This window comes from Bos grunniens, chromosome 3, assembly GCF_055505025.1.
Source record: "Bos grunniens cultivar Pamir isolate PY7600 chromosome 3, Bosgru_T2T1.0, whole genome shotgun sequence".
NCBI lineage: Eukaryota > Metazoa > Chordata > Mammalia > Artiodactyla > Bovidae > Bos > Bos grunniens.
Window position 1 is genome coordinate 86884999 of NC_141167.1, and position 16222 is coordinate 86901220.

The 16222-nt window shown below is 41.7% G+C and overlaps 2 protein-coding genes across 3 annotated transcripts in view; one reads left to right on the plus strand and one right to left on the minus strand.

Annotated features, from left to right (window-relative positions):
- The window catches only part of AKNAD1 (AKNA domain containing 1), a 45218-nt gene extending 38074 nt beyond the window's left edge, over positions 1-7144 (minus strand). The window contains exons 1-4 of the mRNA XM_086391581.1: positions 6156-7144; positions 4119-4158; positions 3807-3955; positions 3647-3709 (exon numbers count right to left, since the gene is read on the minus strand). Coding sequence (XP_086247707.1) covers positions 3647-3709; positions 3807-3955; positions 4119-4158; positions 6156-7142 — 1239 coding nt within the window. The 5' untranslated portion in view covers positions 7143-7144. The remainder of the gene's footprint in view (positions 1-3646; positions 3710-3806; positions 3956-4118; positions 4159-6155) is intronic.
- The window catches only part of GPSM2 (G protein signaling modulator 2), a 113885-nt gene that overhangs the window by 20796 nt on the left and 76867 nt on the right, over positions 1-16222 (plus strand). Inside the window, exon 2 of one of the 2 annotated variants that reach the window (XM_086391562.1) lies at positions 99-207. The exons of the other annotated variant lie outside the window; for it this stretch is intronic. The gene's annotated coding sequence lies outside the window, so the exon portion shown is untranslated. The remainder of the gene's footprint in view (positions 1-98; positions 208-16222) is intronic. 2 annotated transcript variants of the gene reach the window in all.

Below are 16222 nucleotides of genomic sequence, written 5' to 3' on the forward strand. Positions count from 1 at the left end.
AAGCATATTGGCCAAAGGGAATAAAAAATGGCAAGTGTGGTGCATGTTTTCAATTTTCCTCCAGATCTATCCTCCATCTTTCTCTGTCCCCCAACCAGGAGGCTGGCCTTCAATGGAGTGTACCAACAGGCTCCAGCGCCCTTGGCTTTGGTTGGTTTCAGTCAATGGAAGGCAAACTGCAGGAGAGAGGAATTGAAGAAGGATGAGGTAGGGTCTTTATTTCCTTGATTTCCTCCTGCCTGTATTATCATGGATTGGCTGTGTCTCTACCAAAAGCCACGGAGCTTGTCAGCTACTCCTGTAACTACCGCTGCTCTCCTCATGCACCATTATCTGTTCTTCCTCCGTCCCTCTTCCCCACTGTTCCTTCCATGAGATCCTTTCTGTCCCTTAATTGGTTATAAAATAATACCTTCCTAAACCCTCCTCAGTTCCTCCATTGGAGTAAGTCATCTCTTTCTTGCCAAGACCCTGACTGGCACTATAGATCTCACAGACGGTACACAGATTCCTAGCTTGGGAGGTGGGAAGAATGTGAACCTCCTGACAAGGAATTTGAAAAGGCTAACAAGTTTGAATGAAGATGTCAATGTTGGGCAAGGTACAATGTTCAGTGAGAGCAGGAGATCCAAAGGAAAATCAGGACCAGCATGTGGCCCTGTAGATGAGAAGTGAGGACTAGTCATTGGGAATTGGCAGCATGGAAACAGGGGTTAAAGCCATGAGTAGGAATGAGGTGTTCAAAGGAAAGAGAAGAGTGAAGAAAGCAATTATGAATTATAATTTGGAATCTCAGAATTTTAATTGTGTTCTACCCTCAGAAGAAGTTAGGACATAGTTTTCTTACCATAAATGTACTTCATTTAACTCACGTGACTCTGAGATGGGCAGGTATGTGAAAAGTTTAAATTTGTATAGTCAACACATAGAACCAGGATGTCTGCTCCAAAATCCAGATGCTTTCTACATATGCTGCTCTTGCTGAGAAGGTTGGTTTTAGCCCTGTCTGTCCTTCCTTCACTGAACCAAATGGGCCTGGAACTCTCAGGCCAACACTGTCAGAGATCACCTCTCCTCTTCTCTGGGTCCCAACACGAATCCCCACATTCCCTCTAACATAGGAGGAAACTTCCTGAACCGAGGCCTCAGAAGGCTAGTGCCTCGAACCACTTTCCTCTGTTTTGTTTGGCCCTTTAAAAATTTATGTTCTCCGGGTTTCTGAAAGCCTGGGTTTTAGAAGGGCTTCCCTGATAGCTCAGTTGGTAAAGAATCTGCCTGGCTCAGTTCCTGGGTCAGGAAGATCTGCTGGAGAAGGGATAGGCTACCCACTCCAGTATTCTTGGGGTTCCCTGGTGGCTCTGCTGGTAAAGAATCTGCCTGCAATGTGGGAGACCTGGGTTCGATCCCTGGGTTAGGAAGATTCCCTGGAGAAGGGAAAGGCTACTCACTCCAGTATTTGGCCTGGAGAATTTAGTACTATTCAGTCCATGGGGTCACAGAGTTGGACATGACTGAGCAACTTTTCACTCACTCACTTTACTCATCTATCATTCACTCCTTGACTCCTGCGATCTGGCTTCGGTAGATCCACCTCTTCATTGGAATCAGGGCTGCCAAGATCCCTCATGATCTCTCAGTGACCAAATCCAATGCACATCTTGCTTTCCTTCCTTCTTTGAAGACTGGATGGTGTGGCCCACTCCTCCCTTCTCAGAACCCTCTTTTCTCTTGGCTTTTGTAGCTCTGCCCCTTCCAGGTCTGTCTTGACCATTCCAGTTTCTCCTTATCGATCTCTTACCTGCCCCTGGTTGCTGTTTCCCATGACTCTACCTTGAATTTCTTCACTGCTTTCTCCACTTGTTTGCCTGAGCAATCTCTACACTGCACAGCCTCAACCTACAGCTGTACCCAAATTTACGTGTCTGACCCAAACACATCCTCTGAAGTTCAGATCCGTGGCTCTAATTGCCTACTAGACCCCTCCAATTGGATTTCCTACAGGTGCCTCAAAATGTTCCAACTGAACTTGACATCTGGCCTCCTGCCTGCCTCCCACACCCATTCTGAACCGGATCCTCCACTTTTATTCCTAACCTTGGTTAGCCAAGCTAGAAATCTGGCATGCATCCAGGCCTCCTCCCTCCCTTTATTTACCTTGTTCAGTCTGCCACCACTTCCTTAAACTCTTAGATTTGTCCCCCTCTTCATCCTTATTGCCAGCCTTGGTTTAGGACTTCATAATTTGTTACCTGGATTGTAATTTTCTAGTCTATTTCCTACTGTCTTGCCCCCGTGGTGGCTGCTGTTTCTCAGCTTTAAACCCTCCAGTGTTGCCCCATCATGCCACCTCAAGATGAAATTAATCTAAGCTCCTTAGCACAGCATAAAGGCTTTTCATGGTACAGTTCTTATCTAAGGACCTCTCTCCAGTCTCCTCCCTTCCCTGTGAGCTCCATCTGGTCAATTATACTGCCACACGGTTCCTCACACTCTCGGCACTGTCTTGCCCCTGTGCCACTGCACCTGCTGATTCCTTTTCCTGGAACACCCCTTTGCCCTACTCCGCCATATTCTTCCTACACTGCCCAGTCCAGAAATCCCTTCTGGGAAGCCTTCCAAGGCCCTCTCCCACTGGTCAGGGTGAGCCTCTTCCGTGCTGCCATTAGCATCATGTGTAATCATAGGTAACCTTTCCATGCTGCATGTTACTTGTGGGTTTACTGGTCTGTTGTTCCCAGGAGTCTATAATTAGCTTGAAAAAGGGACTGTTTCTTTGTCTTCAAATTCCTGGTGCCTGATGCAGAGTCTGAGCCATAGGGAGTACCCCACAAATGTTGTTGAATGAATGTGAGTTATTTACTTCATATGATGAAAGAATAATGAATGAACTGTGTGTCTTAGCATTTGAATCTTCCTAGTTTTTTGTCTGTGTCTGGCTTCTGAAGCACAGCCTGTCCTGACCTTTGCCCATGTCCTTTGTGTCAGGACATCTGACCACCCATCTCGCTGCTGCTCCAGTGGCCTAAACTACAACTTCAGCTTCACACACCCCTGGTTCTAGCAGTCTCAGCTCTGCCCCGTTGCCACGCTTCACCTCTACTTCATATGACCCTGACACTGATGAACGAGGCTATGGGTTCCAATGTAAAGTAGCAATTTGATGAAATGTGACAAAAAGCAAGGATGTAAAAGCCAAAGATTTTGATCTGAAAAGCATGTATTCAAGATTGACTTTTAGGTTTTTCAAGTTTTATATATTGAGTTTGCAGATATTGGCAACTTTTATAGCCTGTGTCCCCCAGGCCCATCAAATCTGGCTGTGCTTGCCCTTTACAATGGCTGACATATTGTTTTCCTGAACCTACCATGGTTTCCGATGTATTATGGGATGACTGCTGAGGAAAAACAGCCATACAGATCCCCCTGAGAAGGAAAAGGGGCTAAATATATATTGAAATAGAAAGCTCTACTCTCTTTTAGTCCTTGTAAGAGAAAGATAGCTCAATCTTCAGCAAAATTTTTCTTACCAGAACATTCCTACCCTGACCAGTATAGAGAAAATATGATGCTGTAAAGTCATTTATGTCATATGTTTGCGTGTCAAATTCCCTAATAAAGATTTTTGAAATGTGATAAAATTCATTACCAGCCTTCTGCGTTGAAAATGATAGGGAGAATCCTGTGCTATGCACTTGGAAAATTCTTGTACCTGCAGTGAAAAAAATGCAATATTTCATTAAGGGCCTGATGTCTTATATTTGAATTTGGTTACTTCTGTTTTTCATAATAAGCTTTAAAAGTATTACTTTAGCCTTCAGTTGATCAGTCTGTTCTTTTAACTTCTGACACATCTGCTTCCCCTGAGATATCTTTTGAAATATGTAAGAAGAACTCAAGGAAGGGTCTTCCTGAGAAGTCGATGGCAAGTTAGAGAGACTTGGCTCAGATTCTATTCCTGTAAAAGAAAGAATAAATTTTGGCTACCATTCATCTCAACTGCATTGCAGTTTTGTTAAGTACTGAAAACAGAAGTCTGTGGCAATCACCACCATTCGCTATTGAAAAAATCTCTTTTCAAAAGGTATATCTAAGTCAAAGAGGTTTAAAAATGCTAGTACCTGTGAGATGTTCTTGGTGGATATGTACTGTGGGCTCCATCTGCACAATGAAAAGATAAGAAAACATTACTGTTGATATTAACCAACGACACCATTATGCAGGATGACCCAATGTGTTCTGGTCATCATGGAGGCCACCCAGGGTTATGTCAAGAGCTGAGGCCCTGATGCCAAGGTTGAATTCCACTCTGACACTTATCTGCCGGGTGACCCAGAGCAATTACGTCATTGCTATAAACCTCAAATTCTTCAGCAATAAAACGGGGATAGTAACAGAACCTACTTCATAGTGTCATGATGAGAATTAAATGTTACCATAGTATCTGGCACATGGTAAACATTCAATATATGTTAGCTATTACTGTTATCATGTTTGATACTATTATATGGAATACTCAAACCCTTCTCCTACAGGTTGACCACAAGCTCCACGAGGGCAGGGACCTCTGTTGGTCTCGTCACTGACTGTATCGCTAGGGCTCTCACTAACACCAGATACATGGTGGCTAGTGTCTGGGAGCAAGACAGTGACTTCACACAGGACATTCCCTTTTCTAATCACCAGAGGCTAACTGGATAAGAGTTCAAATTCCAGAGTGATTCACCTTGATTGTCTTCCCATTGTTCCCAACACACACAGCTCACAAACACTCTAGAGACAGACAGCCAATGTTGTGGTCAAACTAGACTGTGGTTATTAGGAATATCTCGGGTATATGATCGCTATGGAAACTACAGAGCCCAGTTCTCCAACCTGAATGGACAGGACAAGAGAAAAGAAGATGCCCCACTTCAGACTCCCGTTACCAGAGACAGATGAACTTGATATTTGTTCTGCCCCTACTGCCCACAGGGCCCTGAGAACTGTGCCCACCCAAGAGTGTTCTTCTGCAAGCAGAATGAGGAATGTGGAGACTTCCCAGTGTCATGGGGGTACAGATTTCTCTAAGACTGAGAGAAGCATCCCGGTCAAGGCTGAGTGGGCTGCTGACTCCAGGTGTGTGTATGTGTGTGTGTAGTTGCAAGGCATAAGGGAGGTTCTATTCAAATTCCCCAGAAGTTTCAGTTAAAAGAAAAGGTGGATGAAGGGGTGGAAATAGAGACAGGCAGAGTGTGTTCAGGCAGGGTGCCCTTCATAGACTGCTTAAAAGAAAAATCATACAGTCCTGGAAAAGTGCCGGAGAACTAAAGTGTTTACTTTGATCATTAATGTAAACTTATTTAACTACGGAACCTCAAATAGTCAATGAGATCCTCAGCCTCAGTATTTGGGAAGGTGGGTGGAAGGATGGAAAGATGGGGAAAGGGGAAAAAGTATAAATTAAATGTAAACAAAATGTTGTGTTAAATAGTTACCAGTATAACATCTTGAAATGTGTTATCAAAGATCACAATTCAAGTTAGCATTCATAACCAAGGGCATAATATATGCAAACACCTGGCCAGGCCTCTGGGGGAATTGGGTGATGGAAAGATGAAGATAAGGCAGCTGCCTCCAGAGCCTTGAAATCTAGTCGAAGGAACAGATGTTTGGAAATCGTAATGATGCAAGGAGGCTGAGATAAGCTCTGACAGAATATTTAAGAAACACGGATGCAAAAGACTGGCTGTGAGATTCTGAAAAGTCCTACAGCCAGTGTGGAGTTGAAGGAGACCATGAAAATGAGAGGGGTTTGATAAGCAGAGGTGGGATGTTCCTGGTAAGGCAGGAGCTCAGAGAAGGTGGGGCCAGCCCACTAACAGGATGACTCCTGGGGGAGGGGAGCTGAGTTCAGAAGGCTAGGATGACAGAAAACATGGGGAGATGCAAATTCCTGGTTGAAGAATTTGGATTTTATTCTGTGTTATTGTTAGTTCAGTTCCAGATTCTTCTCATGAGGACACCCACTGAGCTCTGAGAGGTCAGGGTACCGGACTGGAACTAGAATTCAGAACCTCAGAACTACAACTTAGTTCTATGCAGCTTCTGAGGACCCACACGCATACGGATGAGCAGCGGTCCTGGGCGGGTGTTTCCTGAAGGCTGCTTTCACTCACCTCTACTGGTTGTGAAGGTTGAGTAGTTTCCCACTTCTGCTCTTGTTTTTCAACATAATTTGATCTAGATGTGCTTTCTGAAATATCTTGCCCAACAGCTGACTTGTCTCTCAATTTAGCAGAAAAGCTGGCTTGTGGATCTGTTATAAGTGGTTTGTCAATTGTGTGATTTTTAGGAATTTTCACTTTGGAAGCAACCTTAGAGAAATTAGAGAACCAGTAATAAACCTGACTATGGCCATATTTGAACTTGTTGCCAGAGCTTGCTTTTTCAGCCTGTTTCTGAGGTGTCTGCCATAGGCAACTTTTTTGTTTATCACATAGACTCTTGATTTTAGATAGAAAATTTGAATTTTCCTCATGGTTGCTTTCTCCAGAAGCCACTGACTCATCTGAATCAGAGGTGTTTTCTTCCGTCATAGTCAGAAAACAACTGGGCTTATTGCTATTTTCATCATCGCTTTTGGAGTTGAGTAGGTCAGTGAGTTCTGAGGATTGTTCTGTCGGCCAAGAATTCTTAACGTGCCACACAATAATATTTTTAATAATAGCTTCATCAAAGCTGTCATTATTAGAGATCTCTGGGAGAGTTTCACAATTAATGCCTTGATCTTTGGAGAATTCTTCTTTGCAAAGGTGATGGAGTAAAATATCAGAAATGTTTGACTTTGAAGCATCTTCCTGATTAGCTGAAATAGGAAGATATATGGTGCATTGATTCTCTTTATCACATGTTTTGCTGACAGCGTTTTCAGTCATTTTATCCAAAGTCATGGTCATATCTGCCTCTTGGCAAGTCTCTCTATATGTAGCCTTTTCTTGAGACTCATCTTCTGTTAAATTCATTTGATTTGAGACATCAAGGATGTCATATCTTGAGGTAAGATTATAACCATGGTATAGCTTAACTTGGGAGAAACCCTCATCATAAGGCAAATCCTCCTGTTGTTTAGAAGTTGTGTCTTCCAGGAAATAGGCTTTGTCCATGTCTGTGCAGCCTGACCTCCTTTATCAGTTGCTCCTGATCTTGATGTTCTTAATTATAGCAGTAGGTCTTCTGGTTTTCATTAATTGTCTTCACTGTGTGTCCTCATCTGTACAAAATGAAAAGAACATTATTGTTAAATATTATTTACGTAATGTATGAAACTATGCTTATCAAAGTGGATGCAGATCATTTTTCTGCAGATCAAAGTGGATGTTTTCCATTTGGAGAAATGCAGTTATAAACGTGAAGGCAGAAAGCTCTGCCAAGAGGAACTGATCCTAAATATTACATTAACGTAATTGGTGGTATATAAGCAAGGAATTAGAAAGGAGGTAGGGCTAAATATTGTGTTCATTAAACTTTGAGGGAGACAGTGGTTTCCAGTTAATGACCAAATGTTTATCAACTTCTCTTAGGAAGTGCTATTGAAATTTGTGCTCCCAAAATAGCAGCTTGGGATGCAAGTAAGGGATTGATTTTTTTTTTTTAAGTACCATGGCTGTCCCTTGTCCACATACCACTGATAAGCCTCTGTGTATGGAACTGAGAGCTGGATCAGCTCAAACAAACCACCGACTTTCAGTGTTTTAGTGCTTTTTCATCTGTCTCCCCCTAGACATTCTGGTCCTGTTCTTCTGGTTTTCCCTCGTATGTTGGCAAAAGGCAGAGAATGACTGACAGAAATATGAATAAGGAACAAAAAGGTCTTTTGAACACCTGGAGGCTAGTCTGCCTTCAAGCATATTCCTCTTCTGATTAGAATCCAGACAGACCCAGTTCAAGAGGCTGCCTTGCTCTGAGAACGAACTTATGGTTGCCAGAGAGGAAGAATGGGGGGAAGGGGGAGTTAGGGAGTTTAGGATCAACTTGCACACACTGCTGTATTTTAAATAGATAACCAACAAGGTCCTACTGTGTAGCACAGGGAACTCTGCTCAGTGTTCTGTGGCAGCCTGGATGGGAGGGGAGTTTGGGGGAGACTAGATACATGTGTTGGAGAAGGCAATGGCACCCCACTCCAGTACTCTTGCCTGGAAAATCCCACGGACAGAGGAGCCTGGTAGGCTGCAGTCCATGGGGTTGCTGGGAGTCGGACACGACTGAGCAACTTCCCTTTCACTTTTCACTTTCATGCATTGGAGAAGGAAATGGCAACCCAGTCCAGTGTTCTTGCCTGGAGAATCCCAGGGACGGGGGAGCCTGGTGGGCTGCAGTCTATGGGGTCGCACAGAGTTCGACATGACTGAAGCGACTTAGCGGTAGCAGCAGCAGATACATGTGTGTGGACGGCTGAGTCCCTTTGCTGTCCACCTGAAGCTATCACAACGTTGTTAATCAGCTATACTTCAATATAAAATAAAAAGTTTTTTTAAAAGTCTGCAAATAGCCAGTGTTGACAAGGATGTGGAGAACACTTCACCTTTGTGCCATTAGTGGGAATGTAAATTGGTGCAGCCACTATGGAAAACAGTATGAAGGTTCCTCAAAAATCTATAAATATAACTACCTTATGATCCAGCAATTCCATTTTGGGGTATATATCTGAAAATAAAATATCAATTAAAAAAGATAAATGAACCCCAAACTTCACAGCAGCATTATTTACAAGAACCAAGATGTGGAAGCAACCCAGGTGTCAACAGATGAATAGATATTGACAATATGGTGTGTATATATATACATATATGTCTATATAGATCTATGCCAAGTCGCTTCAGTCGTGTCCAACTCTGTGCGACCCCATGAACTGCAGCCTACCAGGCTTCTCTGTCCATGGGATTCTCCAGGCAAGAACACTGGAGTGGGTTGCCATTTCCTTCTCCAATATAGATCTATAGATACATATATATAGGCTCAGACAGTTAACAAATCTGCCTACAATACAGGAGACCCAGGTTCAATCCCTGGGTCAGGAAGATCCCCTGGAGAAGGGAATGGTAACCCACTCTAGTATTCTTGCCTGAAGAATTCCATGGGCAGAGGAGCCTGGTGGGCTATAGTTCATGGGCTCGCAAAGAGTCAGACACGACCAAGTGACTAATACACACAATACACGGTGGAATATTAGTCAGCTGTAAAAGTTAAATTCTACTTTTTTCAACAACACGGATGGACATAGAGTTTATTGTATTTAATGAAATAAGTCAAAGATAACGGTTATTTATATGTAGAATCTAAAAAATGAAACAAAACAAAACAGAAACAGACTCACATATATAGAAAACAATCTAGTGATTATCAGTAAGGAGAGAAAGGGAAAGGGTGAAATTAGCAGTGAGAACTAAGAGTCACCAACTACTGTGTATAAAATAAATAAGTTACAAGGATCTGTTATACAGCACAGCAAATAGAGCCAACTTTAACTGGAATATTATGTGTAAAAATAATGAATTACTATGTTATATGCCTGAAGCTCGGAGAAGGCAATGGCACCCCACTCCAGTACTCTTGCCTAGAAAATCCCATGAATGGAGGAGCCTGGAAGGCTGCAGTCCATGAGGTCACTGAGGGTCGGATACGACTGAGTAACTTCACTTTCACTTTTCACGTTCATGCATTGGAGAAGGAAATGGCAACCCACTCCAGTGTTCTTGCCTGGAGAATCCCAGGGACGGGAGAGCCTGGTGGGCTGTCCTCTATGGGGTTGCACAGAGTCAGACATGACTTAGGTGACTTAGCAGCAGCAGCAGCAGCATGCCTGAAGCTAAAATAAATTTGTAAGTCAACAGCAACGAAGAAGAGTCTGAGCAGTCCTGTCAAGCTGCCACAGTCTGGTGGTGGTAGCACGTCTTAGGGATACTCCTGAAAATGTTCAGGGCAAAAGCAGCTGCCATTTGGTATGAGTCTTTTATTCTTTGGGGGAGCTTCCCTAGTGGCTCATATGGTAAAAAATCTGCCTGCAATGCAGGAGACCTGGATTCAGTCCCTGGGTCAGGAAGATCCTCTGGAGAAGGGATTGGCTACCCACTCCAGTATTTTTTTTTTTTTTAATCTATTTATTATTGGCCGTGGTGGGTCTTACTGATATGCGGCTTTCTCTAGCTGTGGTGAGCAAGGTCTTCTCTTCACTGCGGTGTGTGGGCTTCTCATTGTGGTGGCTTCTCTCGTGGCCGAGCACAGGCTCTCAGGCACAGGGCTTCAATAGTTGCAGCCAGCAGGCTCACTGGTTGTGGTGCACGGACTTAGTTGTTGCGTGGCATGTGGCATCTTCCCAGACCTGGTATCAAACCAATGTCCTTTGCATTGCAAAGTGGATTCTTAACCACTGGACCACCAGGGAAGCTCCCACTCCAGTGTTCTTGGCTGGAGAATTCCATGGACAGAGGAGCCTGGCGGACTACAGTCCACGGGATCACAAAGAGTCAGACCCAACTGAGTGACTAACGCTTTCACTGTATTCTTTTAAATAAAATTGAAAGCATCCATTTAAATATCTCTTCTTGATTTATAAACTTTTGGGACAACTTTATAGAAGTAGTCAAATTGCCTCCAGTTTTAGCTGGAGTAACTGAAGCTCTGAGTCAACTAAGAGGCCACAACCACTGGCCGGCCTCCCTTGCCCATATAATGACGGGGTTGGAGAAGCAGATCTCTGAGGTCTTCTCCCCCATCTAAATTTTTATGAGTCTATAACTTGTACTTTATTTATATAACCTAAAAAGCTAAAGGAATATGTTTGACCAAAAAAAGTGAGCTAAATTCTCGAAGGGAAAAAAAAAAGGGGGACTAAAAATAAAATGTGGTAAAGATATCTATAAAACATTGTACACAATTTTGAATTTATAGATAGGTGTCAGTGTTAGAGTATTCAAATAAACGTATTTTGTTTAAAGAGAGAAATAGGAAAAGAACCATCATCATCACGGCAGGATTACTTTAGCAGTCTAACATTTACTGTAAAGTGAGGCGTATGAACAGAATTACAGGCTACTGCAACTGAACTTGAAGAACAAGGGAAATGCTTCCCAGGAAGGTCAAAAGCACAGAGGGAAAGTAGGGCTTGGGAGACCAGGATTTGAATTCTGGCTTCTCTAGTCATTAGCTCTATGCCATCAGGCAAGTTACTTCACTTTTCTGAATTTTAGTTTCCTCTTTTGAAAAATAAGAATAATAATCCCTAGGTCACAGGATTGCTAGATGAACGTGAGGTAAGGTATATAAAGTTCTGACATAGTGTTTGGCACAGAGTGAGAAATCAATAAGGGTAGTTTAAAAATGAAAAACAGACCCAGTCTCAGTGTTGGAGTGCTGAAGAATGCCCAGTACAAAAAGCTAGGTACTCTTTATCTGTGGCATATTGGCAGGATAAAGGAAGAAATGGCCTATATGAGACATGACCTCTATAGGGGTCTCAAAACTACTTTAAAAAAATCTACCTTTAAGTGAATTTATTGTTTAAGGATGAAAACCAATACAAAATAATTTTAGATAAAGCATTGTCTAAGTTACCCTGATAACTCAGTGGTAAAGAATCTGCCTACCAATGCAGGAGACACAGGTTTGAGCCCTAGCTCAGGAAGATCCCCCAGAGAAGGAAATAACAACCCACTCCAGTATTCTCGCTGGGAAATCCCATGGACAGAGGAGCCTGGCGGGCTACAGTCCATGGGGTCACAGAGTCAGACTCGACTTAGTGACTGAACAACAGCAACAAAGTTTATGCCTTTGGTGTACACTAGCTTGCATACGCCCGTCTCAGACGCCTCAGCCCGCCCTTCCCCGCCTCCCCTCGGCAACCGCAAGTCTGTCCTCTGTGTCGTGAGTCTGCTTCTGTTTCACAAATATGTGAATTTGTGTCATATTTTAGATTCCATGTGTAAGTGATATCATGTGACATTTGTCTTTCTCTTTCTGATTTACTTCACTTAGTATGATTATCTCTAGGGCCAACCAGGTTGCTGCATATAGCATTATACCATTTATAGCTGAGTAGTATTCCACTGTATATATGCACCATATCTTCTTTATCCATTTATCTGTCAGTGGACATTTGGGTTGTTTCTGTGTCTTGATTACTGTGAATAGTGGTGCTATGAACATAAGGGTTTGTGTATGGAAAATGTCATATATACATATATATGTACACATATGTATATAATAAAGAATGAATCCTGCCATATACATATGTATATAACAAGAAAGAATGACAATGACATCCTGCCATTTACCATAACATTAACGGACCTTGAGCACATTATGCTTAGTGAAATAAGTCAGACAGAAAAAGGCAAGTCCTGTATGATATAACTTATATGTGGAATCTAAAAAGGCCAAATGCATACAAATTACCAGAGGGTGGCGGATGGAGGGTAAGACATATGTTGTTTAAGGGTACAAACTTGCAACAAGCCATAAGTAAGCCCTAGAGATCTAAAGTAAAGTATAAGGAATACAGACAACAATATTACAATCATCAAACTTTCTAAGAGACTAGAACTTAATTATTCCAACCACTAAATAAATGATAATTATGTAACATGATGGAGGTCTAGTTATCACTACAATGGTGATCTAGTTATCACTACAATATATAATGTATCAAATTAGCATATACCTTAAAATTATACCTTGTTATATGTCAAAATATTTCAGTTTTTAAAAGTTGTCTAATTTTTGAGAGGGAGAGCATCTTTAAATGCCTACAAAGAAAAGAAAAGAAAGATGAATTCTAAGATTTGCAGGACTTTTCATGACCCAAACTGTGGCCCCCAAACTCATCCTCATACCTTCTTTGTATCTTGAGGTGCTCATTGCTGAGCTCCAAGCCTTTCTTGCTGGAAAAGACCCTTTGTTAGCCAGATCCTAATTTCTAAAATATCATTCTGCCTAAACTGATAAAATTTATTTTTTGCTATGACTCTTAAGGAAAATGAAGAGCAACCACCAAGAGAAGCTAGAGGCCTGAGAAACTCTCCCATTACACACAGGAAAGCAGCTTCTGTAATTACTACCATTATTTTTGTGTCTGCTTGCAAGATTTTAAAAGGATGTTTTTCTGCCAAAGGACAAGCTATATCCTTAGAATTGTAAAGGGCCCCTTACAGGTAGCTCAGAGGAAGTGGACCATCTTCCCATATCAGTATTCAGCTCTGTCTTGAAATCCAAAGGCATATCCAAGAGTTTCTGATCAGAATCCAACAGAACATTTCTCTAGAACCCAATTTGATTTACTGAATTCAGGTGAACCTGTGTGGGGCCATGGCTGCTTTTGCAGCTATCCTAACCATTATGTGCTCAGCAATAGCTCACAAATCACCCTCCGAGTGAACACTTTGAGTAAACGCAGCCAGCACCTCACCTGGCCCTGAGGAAACAGCTCAGTCATCCCCTAATAGGGATGAACAGCAAAGTGCTCACCATGCTGACATCTATTCCCTGCGTGGTTTACTTTATTATGAAGTCTGAATTTGGTGCCCAAGTTCTGGCCTGACCTCACTAATATCTCTAGTTTAAGAGAAGATAGCCATGGCTGGGATGACTGTTAATCTAATGAAATCAACTAAGAATGTCTATAGATGGAAAAACCAAGACTCCTTAGTAATGGAGTCCAAAGAAGGTCAGGGAATCGTTTCTGGCTGGTAGGTGATGTTTGTTCTATTTACCAGACCCATTTAGTGGTAATACAGATGTTACACATGATGTTATATATCAGAGGACTGTTTTCACCTTTGAAGAAAAACTGTGGGGCCATGCGGCTGTGTCAATCTCTTAACCTTGTCCCCATTACCCTCTGTGTTTAGACCTCTGCTAGCCTTTATCAGGGTGTATCTGGCCCAGAGGCAGAGGAAAAATAGGCATTCTCGCCACCAACACTTCCCTGCCTCCTTCCACTAAGGAACTTACCACTCAAATCCTCAACCCCACTCTTCCAAGATCCACCCTACTGACTGGAATGAAAATAGGAGCTGAGTGTTGGAGGCAATGATGCAATAATCCAAAATCTTCTTACTTCTCTATATGTGTGTTGTTAAGAATGTGCCTAAATTACAGTTAGGAGCTTTAAGTACAAGATCCAACGATACTTTGAACCCATAAATCAATACTCTCTAAGTCTTCAAACAACACATGTTGCAGTCAACACGAAGTGATAAGATGACAGCAGAAGCAAAAGAAACTCACCTCCATCCTGGGATCTCTAGACATCAAGTAGTGAGCTGCTTGAAGGATCTTGCAATACAGACAAGCAATCCTGTTATTCTAAATCATCTTTCTTCTTTCTTCAATAGTTGAAAGTTGGCTGCAACTGAATAATAGAACAAAGTCTGAGCTTCAAAATCATGCTGCGTCTGGGTCCCTTTGACTGTAAGAAATCAGCTTTGAAGACTACATGAGGAGCCTCTGATGTGATCTAAGCTTGTCATTTTTCGTTGTCTTTTAAAAGCATTCAAAAATACTTAGACTCTGTTTTAATTTTCAAACTTTCTCTATTCCTAGCTCAAGATTTCTATTTACCCAAAGCAAATAGGAGATATCTCGGAATAGTATATCCCAGGCCACGCCTGGGATAGGTCAGGTAGTCATGGATTTTGTATCCAATGTATGGTGTTTCTAGATTAAAATATTTTCAAAGGTGATGTGATACAAGGCTCCCACTGCTGTGACTGCATTGGATTATGCTCTGGTAGTCCTTATCCACTAACTCTATCTCAGAAACGTGGAGTGCTCATGAATGCAGTGTCTGTGGCTGTAACCACACACCATCCCGCATGGTGTCTGGCTTCATCTTGCTATTGTCAAATGGCAGAAGGAGAACACTGCAAAGGAGCGGCAGACCAACCCAGTCCTCCCCTGAGAGCCGATGTATTATTCATAGTCAGCCTTAGTGGTGTGGGCCTTCCATGAGTGTATGTGAATTTGATGACCAGCTGCTACAAGTTATGTATCCTGAAACTATTTTAAAAGAACAAAAAAAAATCCTTTGAAACTGAGCAAACCAGTATCTGCAGAAGCTTCCCGTTGGTGTTTACCAGTAGCCTTTGCTTGTTTTTCTTGCCCATTATGGGTGACCGCTGTCTTTTTATCTAATTTTCCCATTGACATAGCCATGTAACCATCATAGACTGTTGTTGATTTGTAAACAATGGACCTTTGCTGTGCTTTCAGAATATTTGGAAAACTCTTGCCAGTTGATTTTCTAAAGATAATTCTCATGACAAATTTTAAAACATACTTGATTTAAAGAAGTATAATATTTTTTAAAATATCTCATGCTTTCCCTAGACTTTCTAGCTGTAGTTTGGCAACTTCTACCTAGAGATAAAGAAGGGCCAGAATATTTTAAGAAAATTCTTTATCATTTGTTTAAAGACTTAGCCTTTTTTTCCCCACCTTCCACCTACTTTCTAAAGGAAGAAAATTCACTTGAAATTATAAATGTTTTAAAGAATAAAATGTCAAATACATTATGTACTGATGCTTGATCTATGATGCTTTGATAATCTAAATTATCAAAATAATTTCTGAAAGTTATGATTTTGATGAAAAGTATAACCTTACATTAAAAAAAAATCTAAAGTATGAATACCAAAATCTCTATGTGGTAGGATTACAGGTAAATTTTATTTTCTTAATAGAGCAGGTCCTTCAATCCTTCTCTAGGGGATCTCCCCAACTGAACCCAGGTCTTCCGCATTGCAGACAGATTCTTTACCATCTGAGCCACCAGGGAAGCCCTTCATTTATTAAACAGATATTTATTGAAAGTACCTAGTAGGTGCAACGAACTATTCTAGGTCCTGGACTGAAAAGGAAATGTAGAAAATGGTTGGATACGTAGATTTTGGTCCCTGACTGAGCTTGTAGCTAGACTCTGTTACTTATTAGCTGTGCAGCTTTGGACAAGTTGCTTAACTTCTCTGTTCCTGTTTGTCCTCTGTAAAAAGGTGACATTAATAGCACAAGTAGGGTTGTGAGGATTGTGGGAGTTTGTTTTTTTTTTTAAATCATCACTTACATAGTACTTATGTGCCTTACACTGCTCTAAACACTTTACAAATATTAATTCATTAATTGCATGCAAAAGATTTAGACTATTTTGTGTTATAAATGGTGATAAGTACTCTGAAAGATAGGAAAAGAA